This window comes from Struthio camelus, chromosome 2, assembly GCF_040807025.1.
Source record: "Struthio camelus isolate bStrCam1 chromosome 2, bStrCam1.hap1, whole genome shotgun sequence".
NCBI lineage: Eukaryota > Metazoa > Chordata > Aves > Struthioniformes > Struthionidae > Struthio > Struthio camelus.
This window is the reverse complement of record NC_090943.1, coordinates 117,466,385-117,478,888: the sequence shown is the minus strand read 5'-3', so window position 1 is coordinate 117,478,888 and position 12,504 is coordinate 117,466,385. Positions and strand designations below refer to the sequence as shown.

At 37.7% G+C, this 12,504-nt stretch overlaps 1 protein-coding gene across 4 annotated transcripts in view; it reads left to right on the top strand.

The window, feature by feature from the left end:
- ARHGAP28 (Rho GTPase activating protein 28) overlaps nt 1–12,504 on the top strand; it is a 77,785-nt gene that overhangs the window by 56,360 nt on the left and 8,921 nt on the right. For all 4 annotated transcript variants that reach the window (XM_009667118.2, XM_009667119.2, XM_009667120.2 and 1 more), the window contains 7 exons: nt 2,252–2,417; nt 2,533–2,624; nt 3,980–4,057; nt 7,306–7,468; nt 8,962–9,044; nt 10,907–11,104; nt 11,825–11,968. In XM_009667118.2, coding sequence (XP_009665413.2) covers nt 2,252–2,417; nt 2,533–2,624; nt 3,980–4,057; nt 7,306–7,468; nt 8,962–9,044; nt 10,907–11,104; nt 11,825–11,968 — 924 coding nt within the window. The remainder of the gene's footprint in view (nt 1–2,251; nt 2,418–2,532; nt 2,625–3,979; nt 4,058–7,305; nt 7,469–8,961; nt 9,045–10,906; nt 11,105–11,824; nt 11,969–12,504) is intronic.

Genomic DNA, 12,504 nt, shown 5'->3' with positions numbered 1-12,504 from the left:
AATGGGCACTAGTGAAAAATCACTTCTTGCTCTGTTACACAGAATGATGCCTGCACACTGAAGAAGAACTATCCCTTCCGCCCCTCATCCTCCAACTGGGCCAGAATTGACAGACTGAAGTCTACATAATGTCACAACTTCTTGTTAGTGTGGCATCCAGGGCAGGTCTGGTACAGTCATATGGCCAGCTTGATGGATGAGCTGCAGGGAGAGACATTATACATTAAATAATGTCATGTCTTGTGTGACTCCGAGAAGGAAGTGCCAGAACCGCACTCCTTCCCTCACAGTCTTATGTGTAATTTCCCCAACATGGGACCATGATCCACGTGACTCAGTCAAAGATATTACAGATCTAAAAGTCAGTATGCGTTTTAAGCCCATCTAAGTACACTGTATAGTTCCACATATAAAGAATACGTCAAACAGTATCAGGGACGATCTTTATCCAAAATGCTAGTAATTTAATTTCAGAATACCAAAGCCACCTTCAATACTGCATAATGTTATGACTCCACTGTTTGTTGTGTCTTTTCCAGTTATTTTTCTTACAAAGAGGCACAGCCGCAAACCTTGTGTTAACACTGTATCACATCATAATGACCCTAGCAGACAACCAGCCACCATGGAAAATCGTCGTAGCTGTTCTTTGTAATCTGTTATGGAGAGTCTGGGATTTTTTCTTGGCAAGTGCGCTCGCAAAGAGCCTTTATTATTGCCTATGTTTTTTTTCTCCCTCCTCTCAGAAAACATATGTATACTGTGCAGTTTTTTTCTTATTTTCAAAATGATTTATTATGCTTTGATTGCTTCTGGGCTTTTTGCATCAATGGAACACAAAAATACATAGAAATTCTTTAGCTTTTTATGTATCTTTGGAAGACTGTCCTCCCTGTAGATTTACTTGCATTATTAAGTCTCAGCTTAAAAGTAACAGTGGAAATGTCACATTCTACGGAGGGAAGATTCTGGCCTAAAATTGGTAATACATTGTATAAACTGGTAATTCCATACCCTACGCTCTCTCCTCTAGTTAAAACTAGTTCCTACTTGAAAGGCAATGTGGAATGTGATATAGACGTATGTGATCTAGCTCCTCTTTGTCTTCTCTTGCTTCTGAATTCTGGTCTGTGATAAATTCTTTTGTTTGTTTGCCTTTTTCTTGATCTGTTTGGTTGGCTTTATCAAGAGATGAGTTAAATCTACTGAGCCCAAATTCGTTTAATAAGAAGGGAGGACTGTGCTGAAATTCCCAGAAGCGAAGCACTCCTAAAGGCTTGATTTCCACTCAGCTCCCTAAAGGGAGGAGATGATTTGTAATGCTTTTTATTTATACCTATGACTAACAATTACTGGTTTAAATTACAATACCAAGATCCACACTGCTTTGAGAAGCATATATTTTACTATAGCATTGTTATTATTTACAACAATTATGTCAAAAACTGATAGGTCTTGGTTCTTTTTCACATTTGCGCAAAAGTTTATGGCATAATGCTACATTGCTGACTCCAGTGCATGCTGCTGCAGTTTCTAAAATATATAAACATTTTCACAGCCCCCAAAATTGCTAAGTATCATTTAGTTCATGTGAAAGATGCATGAAGCCTACTTGAATAAATTATTTCTTAGCTGTTAGGTGTCCTGTTTCTCAGCCTAAATGCTTTTTGAGTAATAAAATATGCCAGTAGACGGCAGGTTAGCAGCAGGACTAAGAGGTTTTGCTTTGGGACTTTAACTTAGATACTTAGCCTTCATTTTCCCGTAAGACCTCAAAAATTGACTCTAAGAAGCAAACAGATAAGGATTCACCCCCTTCCCCCCTGCCTCCTCCCCATCATTGATATACGACTATATTTGTGGTGAAATGCGTCAGCTACTTCATCAGCTTCCGGGAGAGGCAGAAACAAAGCAAAGCGTTATATCCAGTGGAGACTGGGCAAAAGCTTAATTAGAATGTAGCTAATTGTTCCCAACTGGAATATGGCTGGGATACTGAGGTTGACATCTCTGCTCCAGCAAAATTTACCAACCAAAGTTCAAGTGAACGTAACGAGTAAGAAGCTCAGTTTTACATTCCAGATTGTCTAAGGTTATGTCAATATGTCATGCCAATATATAGGAGTGCAGATCAGCTCTTTGGTGTTGGTGATTTACTAGGTCTTCCTATTACATATGGACATCTTTCAAAAACAAAATTCACTCACTGTAATTTTTATATAAATAAATATTCAACCCATCTCTACTGCAGAAATTCATTGTTCGGAAAAGCCGGTTTGGGTTGACAGACGTTGGAGACCTTTCTCCTGAGGACATGAAGAAGATCCGCTACCTCTCCCTGATTGAGTTAACAGCCTTCTATGACGCTCTGGGGGTGGAACTGAAGAGGAACAGAATGGAAAGAATCAAAGGACGAGGTACTGCACCACGGTGTTTGCACTGCGGGCATCTGGGCAATTCTCAGAGTTGGTAAGAAGACGTGTTTGAGGCTGTATGTTCTCTCTTTCACTTTGGCTATTTTTATTTTTTAAGAAAATGGTCTTTTTGGAGTCCCTCTCACAGTACTGCTGGATAACGATCAGAAGAAGGTTCCTGGCATAAAAGTTCCTCTCATCTTCCAAAAAGTGAGTAGAACACAACCAGTTTGGCCACTCAGACATTTATTTCCGTGATTAGCATTGACACACAAATCAGGTAAAAGATTAAGGCTTTACAGGTTACAAGCTGTCTATAAGTTTTCTGTCTATATGTTGTGTTTTGAACACTTCATGAGATGGAGAAAAAAAATGCTCCTTTTGTGTATTTTATCTATCATAAGGACCTCTTTCCAATTTTGGAATTATATGGTACCATGCAGGAAACATCAGGACACTGATGGCTGGCTTTCTGCTCCCGTTTCTCATTGAATTTCAGAGCCATGCAAAATGGTGTGTGGGTGCAGAAAGAGCAGAAAGAAATTCTCTCAGGAGTTTTAATTTCATATGAATTCAAACTGTAGATACTACCTCCATACTGGAAGTGGTATCTTCTCCTTAAGGTTTGTATGACAAGATGTCATTTAAATAAATCACTTGACAATACAGTGACATCCAGTGGATGCCTTGGACACGCACAAGCACAAGCACACAAAGAACTACACAGATTTACGTAGACTTCAAATTACAATAAATTTCTTTGTAAATACTGACAGATTGGGAAGCAGGATAAGGTGTCAGGGGGTAGACCGTGACCACTGATATATTTAAGACTGATATAACTTGAATGTTTACATGTCTTTTCAATCATCTCCACCAGCTTCCCTGTCAAGTTAGGATAGGAAATCAGAAGGATCCAACTGCTACAGCAGGAATCTAATGGAATAGGTAGTGAAAATCCAAAGCTATGTGAATAAATACTGGGAAATTATTTTCTTTTTTTGCTCATTTTACATTCTGTTAAATCAAAACCTATTTAATTTTTATACAGGATTAAATGGAAAGCTTATGCCTCTATTCACAGAAAATTCAAAAATAAAATATCCTGGGATCATTTTCTAATCTGAGTTCTCAGTTCCCAGAAGCATATGTTACCTATAGTCCTCTCTTGGTGCTCCTCGATGTGAGATATTTCTCAACGTTTGTCTCAGAGGTTAAATTTCCCCTCTAAACACCATTGTGATTTAGCCTATATACCTGCGCTTTTATTAACACATGACAAGTAACATATAAATGTTACTTGTTCCACAGCAGTGCCAAGTCTCAAGTCAAGGATAGAAGGGGCTAGTGTGTTATTCTGTTTCCGTACTCTCCAGCTCCGTATTTCAGGGTCAGGTATATGGAAGTCAAATTAGGAATGATTACTTACACGAGCTCTGTTGTTTTCATTAGCCAATTATATAGAAATGTATCTTTTTCAAATTAATTTCAAGGACACCTAGATTGAAAAAAGTTAACAGTATTTTTAAATACTTCTGATTATCTTTCCGGGTTATTTTTTTCAGTTGTTACTCAAGCTTGAGGAAACAGGTTTAGAAACTGAAGGAATTCTTCGAGTGCCTGGATCTGCTTCAAGAGTTAAGGTACATGCTCGTCCCAGTTTTCTGTCTCCTGGCACAGATTCTGTGTAAAATAGTACAGTGCACATAAATACACCCTGCACATAGATACTGATGTGTATAGATCAGCATTTCCATTCCTACTAGCAAAAGGTCAGATTGGTTCCTGGGAACCAATAAATCACAGAACATGTGGGCTATTGCTTTGCATTTGTTAATGTTCTATTTAAAGCATAGACTTGATATTTAGTCCAATTTCTCTCCACTAAACATTGAGAGAGCCTTTCAGTTTATCTCTGTCATCCAAAATTGCTGTGATCTTATCTCTACTTTATTTCAGAAATCCAGAGCTGCCAAACTGAGCAAACGCAAGATAAAGATTTTATTCCATGTCACTTCAACCTTTGTGTGATTTCATTTCTCACTTATCCTCTGTGATATTACAATTTCATGTCCTGAGTGAGAGAAATTTGGGCTGCATTCCCAGTTTGACAGCCTAGAACACTAAATTTTCGAAGCCTATTTGCTGGCTATGGACACAGGGCAGTTCATGCCCAATAACCTCATATCTGTAACTGCAGTGTAGTAAGAGCTGCTGTTGTTTCTCCATCCTAACTCCTTCTTCATGCTAGGAGCTGGAAGCCTTTGTCTGAGATGCCTTATCCTCTTTAAATCATTAGGAAGTTTAGATTTTTTCTGGACTTAATGATGTCTACCTCTTTCCCACTTTTTTTTTTTTTGGTCTACTTCAAGCGACTTCTCATCGCGATAACCTCCCACTTTCTCATCCAGAAGAAAACTGTTTTTCCTATCCAAGGCAGGCAGTTGCAACATGGTGGCAGCCACAAAGGAGAAAAGAGGAATGTTGTGGATTGCTAAATGTTGGTGGGCTGGAGGTCATTAAAAGTCACCATATGAGAAAGAGAGGCGTTATGTGACACGCACCAAAGATAGGCAGTAGCATCCCAACTCCCTTTAACAGTCTGGACTGATAAAAGCACTCAACACTTTGCAAAGTGCCACATCTTGCAGAAGGGAGCCCCTAATTTGGCCTGTACTTTTCAACTTCCTCATTTTTTCATGCAATACTTGAAATATTATTTCATAAAATCTCCAGTTTTTCTAACATCCCGAGGGAGATTACACAGCAGGGCTCTACTCTTGCCTTATTAAATGACTTCCTTGTTCTTTGCATCTTCATATTCTTTGTATCTGTACTATTTCTTATTTTTATTCACAACTATATCCAGGGAACTGCTTTGAGACATGAGTTTCTGCGTGTGTAACTCTCCTTTACTGGGTGGTAAGTTAAACTTCCCACACGACAGTTTTAAATTATATGAGTTTTGGATTCATTTATGTCTGTCCAATGAGCCAACCAGCAAGAGAGAGAAGATTTTCCAAAGCAGAGTCAGATTTCATCCTTCAAAGCCTTCATACATTATTATGACATTAGGATTTGAGGGCATTCCAATTTTATTTCAGTCTAGTTTGGAGAAATAAAAGGCATATGGAACTGATTAAAGGTTACTTTTCTATGAAACAAAGACTAGAAAAAATAAATACAGGTTTTCCTCTCTCTCTAGTCTATGGTTTGTAACAAAAGCTCCAAAAAACTAAAAATGCATGCTAGTCTACGGTGGGGTTCATTAAATTAAAAAAAAAAAAACTTGCTATACAAAAGTATTTTTTAAAAATATTTAGATGCATACATAAAAATATGTGTGTTTATAGACGCACACACACACACACACACGTAAAGTGTAAAGCTTGCCTGTGTACAGATAGGTATATAGTGTATATGTTTCAAAAATCTTGCTTTCCATTTCTAAGGCTTTTTCACAATTCTCAGCAGAAAAATATTGAGGAGTTTCTTTCCTTTTGTGCTTTTGATGAGGTGAGGAATTCTGTTCCACATTTGCTAGTCGGTTATCAGGAGAGAATTTACTCCAAGTATTTGTATGGATTATGTGCAAGGGATGTGAATACAGAGGAAGCTGAGATAGCACAGATTACAACCAGTAAAATGTGCTAATAAAAATGAGATTGTAACTTTATACATAAAATCCTGAATGACTTTGTATTTCCTTTTGTGCCAACTATTTCACTTCATTATGTGTGACCAGATTTGATATGTAATTTCCTTCCATTCATGTGAGGAACAGTAAACAGACTTCGTTTTTTAAAAGCTTTTCTCTCTGAAATGACTAATTTTTTTGCATAATAATAATGAACATTTGATTAAAAAAAACCATGCTTTGAAACCGGAATGTCAGCTACAGATCTACGTTCTCTTAGATGGTCTCATGGAAGACAGTAACAAAGTTAATGGAGGTAAGGCAAAGTTTTTGGCCAGTAACAACTATGGAAGCGGCATAATTTATTAATATCCTTGTATTACAACAGCCTCCTTCAATCATATTAACCCAACAAATTTTTGATCGAGTTTGCACTTTCCAAAGAGTAATTTGGATTTGAAGCCAAATTCTCCTCCCACTTGGAACATTACTGAATATTTCCCTTCACGCATGCACAAAAAGTTGATTAGTTAGCCTCCAAAACTAAATAGACTTCTATTATCAAGCAAAATGCTGACACTGGAGAATAAGTGGATTAAAGTGGATTCTAGCTTAGATATCTCTTAGATTTTTAGGAGTTTTTTTGGCCTGTATCAAGTGGAGATTTTCTGACAGTAATGATTTGATACCTTTATTTTTCTATGAAGTAATCAAATCTAATGATTCTTATCTTTAAAACCCCCCACCTGTCTAAAGACAAGAAGCCCTGAGGTTAAAATCACGGGCTTAAGGCCTATAGAATAAAATACCAACAGGTTCTCTAGCAAGTTAACTGGTAATAAGGAAGAATATTCCAATCCTTTATGATTTAAGGGTCAAAGCCTCTGGAGAGTGTGGAGAGTGTTTTAAATTAAAAAAAAAATTGTTATAAAAACCTGATTCAACTGACTTTTTTGTTTCAAAGTCTACATTGCGCAAAGAAATCTTGCTGTAAACTTCTTCAAATATCTCACTGGCAGATATCTAGCTACGACAAACAAGATTTAGCCTGGTTTGCAAAACATCCCCAGGCATTTGATTAGCTAGTCTGCTCTGAACTCCATGCTACTGTATCGAGACTGTTACTACTGGTTTAGGGCTACTTTAACTCAGCTATGGTGTACGCTGTTGTTTGTAATAAGGTTTATGAAATGATCTCAAACGGTCAAGTCAGAAGCAATGATTAAGGGTCAGATGCTTTCTTCTATCTTTCAGAATCTCCATCAAGAACTTGAGGCAAAATTTTACGAGGACACTTTCGACTGGGACCAAGTACGAAATAATGATGCAGCAGGACTGCTGAAAATGTTTATAAGAGAACTCCCAAGCCCTCTCTTCACAGTAGAATATCTACCTGCTTTCATCACATTAGTAGAAAGTAGGTGGAAAAGGAGTTAAACTGCTCAGGATGAAATGCAGAAATGTTTTAAGTACAGAGGTCAACTGCATTGCCTAAACATTTAATTTTTCTGCAAGCTTTCCTTCTCAGGTGGAAAAAAGTCTGCGTATTTAGCTAAGAATATAGACTCATTTTGTGACTGACGCAGCTATTTAGTGTGAGATTTGAACCTTGTGAGCAAATGATGGTTGAGCAATGATGTCTTTCATATATAGACTCTGACTCACAGAAATTATAGATTTCACAGATGAAAATTTCTGCAAGACAAGTTCAAATCACTGCACTTTAGTTAATATTTTATTAGATCTGTTTTATTTTTCTTAAAGTTTATGCTGAGATCAGAATATTTATACAAAAATATATGTTCTTAAGGAAGACAGTTTGTTTTTGTTTTCAGTGTACACATAGCATCTCATTCTTGGTACTTTTTGTTCATTTTCCTTCAATGAAGGATGTAGTAGAACTTGGCAATACCTATTGACTTTAGTTTAAATTCACTTTGGTTCAGATAGAGTGAGAGTATCAGGATGGTGCATTTATTGGTGCTTCCATCAGTTGGTACAGGAAAATGAGAACCTTTCTACGAGTTTACAGCCAAGTTTTCTGTGTCTCCATGAGGTGTTTTAAAAGGCACGAAGAGTTGGCACCTTCCTGTAACCTTCACATACCTGAGCATCCTCCTTATGAGTCCCAGGCTGCATGCAGTTACAGTCGTTTATCATGGGAGAAACGACTGAATAGGAGGGATCTGCACAGAAGAAAGTGACTTTATTCCCAATAAAAGACACTGTTTCCAGCACTCCATTTTTTCCCCTGAACCTCTCTCATCCACCCTGAATGGAAGTGAATGGTAGAGCTAGTGTATGCCCTTCCCATCTTCTCCACCCCAGCTCTTCTATGGAGAATTACACCTTATGAATATATACCAACCATTGAAAATATGATGTTTTGTTACTGACACAGGGCTCTGCTTTATCTAGAGTGCTAGATTTGTTCCTAGAAGGCACAAAAACTTTTAACGTTATTAGCAATCAAGCTTGAGTGTAAGGGCGCATGGGTTCAGCAAATTACTCAACAATATCAGTCTGAAAATTTTATGAAAACAAATACCCATTCTAGTTTGAAAGAAGAAAACACTTGATTACAATGGCAAGGTCCATGTACAACACATTCTCATGATGATACCAAAGAGAAACTGGCTAACGCTGAAAAATATAGAACATTTGTTATTTAGGCAGAATTTTATATAGGATTGTCTCACTCTATGAGAAAGACACAAGACAATGAGGAAAAACCCACTCATCAAACTGAGTGTATGATATTTGGCAAAAAGGTTACTGCTAATCTGTATTTAAACATACTGGTCTCAACTGACTAGTGGTTGTTGTGTCTCTAACACAATTGATCAGCAAGGCTTTTAGCACAAACCAATTGTAATTGGGACTTAAAATATTAATTATTCATTTTCTTAGAAATCTCCAAGATCAAGTTACAGCTACAGGCTTTGCATCTGCTGATCATGCTGCTGCCTGAAGCCAACAGAGACACAGCCAAGGTATGTGCTTTGTTTGCTTTTACCTGCCATCTGTGGTGCCTTTGACTTATAATTAGAAACGGAGTTTCTAATTATAATTATTAATTATTATTATTAATATTATATAATTATTATTATTAATAATAATATAATTATTTTCTTATAATTAGAAACGGAGTTTATTTCTAACAGATATTTCACAATGGAAGTATTCATCTGTGTTTCTTATAATTTCCTTGTAAAAGGTGTTCCTATTCCCTGGCTGCAGTTACTTTTACAAGCAATTAGTAATAGTTGTTGGAAGTATCCAAATACTGCTGTTAGTGGAGACTCCTGGACATCTTTTGCTTTGAAATATCCATCTTAAAGATGTGTTTTCCTCCCATAGTTTGGAAAAAAAAAAAAAGATTGAGTTTCTAGGTTTTCTGTATAACTTTGGAATAAAATTAAAACAGAAGATGCACTCCAGGAGCTCGCCTAGGGCACTCTGGGTGCTGAAGGGCACTGAAGTCTGCTGGTCCGGACTAGAGGAAGCAGTCCAAAGCAAAAACCCCTGAAACATGTATCTATAGCATGGATGTCAGGTTCTCAGTCTCAGCTAATGTGCTTCGCAAACCCATGTCCATTAGCCTGTACTACTTCCTGTGGTAGAAACTGCGGCTGCAAGTATTTTGAGTGCTTGGGAGCCCCCAGATCTGGCTGCAGCTGTGACACTAAGAGACACCAGCTGCATCTTTGGACTTGTTTGCACGTGAGAGAAAGCTGGGTGAATGAGTTGCCTGAGAGCCAGCCCCTAAATGCTTCTTCAGCTCCCTTATCTCATGAGCCTAGGAGAGTCAGTTTAGATGTCCGTTTAGATGTAGCTTTATGAATTCGGGTGTCTTCTTTACCCATATTTCTTCGTGGGTACAGGACAAGAATAATGACCACATCTTTAAAGTGTTTGGAGGTCTGCTATGGCTCTGTGAAGAACTGGGGTTATTTTTCATACCAAAGTCCATATACATATATAGAGAGCAGTATGTGATAGAAGAGTAGTTTTCATAATTCCTAGGGTTTTGTACTAAAATAGAAGTGATGACAACAAAACGGAATACTGCTCTACTTGCCATCTATAATGAGATTTTAGAAATTTCTCCAACAGAGTTTCTGTTTTGTATTTCTTTGATCTGTAAAAATGTTTTAATTGCAATGTCAGGGTGTGAAGACAGCGGTTTCAACAGTATGGTGATCCCAGCTCTAACCAGAACAGAAATCTATCCTATTCAGTCACTCAGGCAAAGTCCTGAATAAACTGGCTAAAAGGGAAACAAATTTCCTTTGACTCTGCCATGCATATGCGGAAGTAGCCTCAAAGAGCTACCACTGAGCACTTCTTACTTTCATTATCCCATAACTAGTTTTGGTTTGCTAGCAGAAATGCCTCAGATTATATCACATATGGGACTGATGCATGTCTAAAGACAGACTGATCACCCAGATGTCTGCAACATGAAAAAAAGCCTTGACCATCAAAAAGGACAGCCTGAATCCTATGAAGAAATAAATGATTCTATTGCAAAGCCTTTATACCTTTCCTCCACTAGAAGCTTTAGAGCCTTAGTGCAAATACTGTACTTGACTTTAATAGGTTTGGGATATGCTCTAAGTGGTATATAATGTATTAATGTATATATTTGATATCCTATTCCTTTATGATTGACAAGGGTGGTTATGCTAGTGAATATCATGGTAATTCAAGCTAGAAGGCAAAAAATCCTAAATCTCACCTCCAAGTGCAAATATTGCAGCTTTCTAGCCAGACACATTGTGCATTTGAAAATGCTGCATTTAAGAAGTAAAATCTTTTGTGAGGTTGAGTATAAAAAGTGTTTTTTTTCCAGGCCTTTCTTCAGTTCCTAAAGAAGGTCGTTGCCAATGAAGGGAAAAATAAAATGAATCTGTGGAATGTTTCTATGATTGTTGCACCAAACCTCTTCATCTACAAAGGCAAACGTGCAAACCAACAAGAAATGCAAGCAGCTGCCACCACCGCACACATTGTGCGACTTTTAATTAGGTACCAGGACATCTTGTGGACAGTGAGTAATGAGGATTTCCTCTTTATGTCTCCAGGATAGAACAGTATTTTGCGATACGCTGCAGCTCTGTAGAAATCAATGTAAACAGATCTTCCAAGAAGAAATTATTTGCTACTCTTTGGGAACTAGCTGGAGCTTTGCTATCTCTAGAATGAGGAAGGGAGACTGATACTTCCGGAAGGAGATTTACCTTAACTAAGATCTTTCTTAACTTATTTTTAGGATGAATTGCCCTCTGGACGTACCGATCCCACACTTTTGATTATATAGGAGGATGTAGATGACTTAAGTTTGGATGCCTAGCTGAGATCCCGAGACTTGAATGAGATTAAATGACTGTTTAAAGTTTAGCCCTCCCAAAATAATATGGGCCTAAAGTCTTTCTTCCTTGCTGGACTTCTGAAGGTCAGCCTGAAAATGTTGACAGTCCCAGCTTGTTTCCTTAGAACAGAGAGAAGGTTGATGGAGATGACAAAGCCTTCTAATGAAGTTCTTACAATTGCAAGCATGACTAAAAAGTTTTATATGGTATGAAAAATGACCTGCAGTTTCACCCAAAGAATAACTGTGGGATGGTAGAGGAAACTGACAATCCCGGGTATCTTCAGGGAATAAATAGAGCTTCTGGTGCATACAATTTGGCATCACTTTAAAGCCCCAAGACCAGCTTTAGGGGGGAAAATCTATTGTATATGCTCAGCTCCATTTTCCCTCCTTTAGGTCCCATCATTCCTGATTTCTCAGGTGAGAAAAATGAATGAGGCAGCAATGAACAACAGCAAGAGGCAGCTGATGTTTGACAAAGGGGTGAGAAAACTTCTGAGGAGAAAGACCATGGAGAGAGAGAGACCTGAAAGACCAGAGGTGTGTTAAAATATATCCATTTTAACTGGTATCCTTAACCATCTCGCCTCTCTTCTTATCTCTTAAAAATCTCCTGGTGGGGGGAAGAAATTCTTATAGAGGTGTGTAAAGCACTTCTTTAAATATTTCCTTAAAAATAATTTCCATTCTTCCACTAACTAAACGCTCCCATCTGGGGTTAGTCAGACTTTCAGTCTAACTTTCTCTTTCAGTTTGCTACATAATCCACCCCTCACCACCTCTAAGTGCCTGACTGTTTAGGTTCGTTCTTGCGTCTCATTTGCCATATAGTCTTTATTCCCCATGGTAGCGATTGTCAGCTTTATTATTTGCTTATGCAGTCTCCCATAAGACAGGGAACTTGCTCTCCGCTAACTCTGAGAAATAATGTAGATAAGTTTAAGTTTTTCAAATGCATATATATATGTATCAAATACATTTTACCAGAGGAAGAAGTGGTGAGTGAAGGTGTTAGACCAATGGGTTTTATAAAAAAAATTAAACATAGAAAATCCCTGAACTCTCCAGTCAGACAG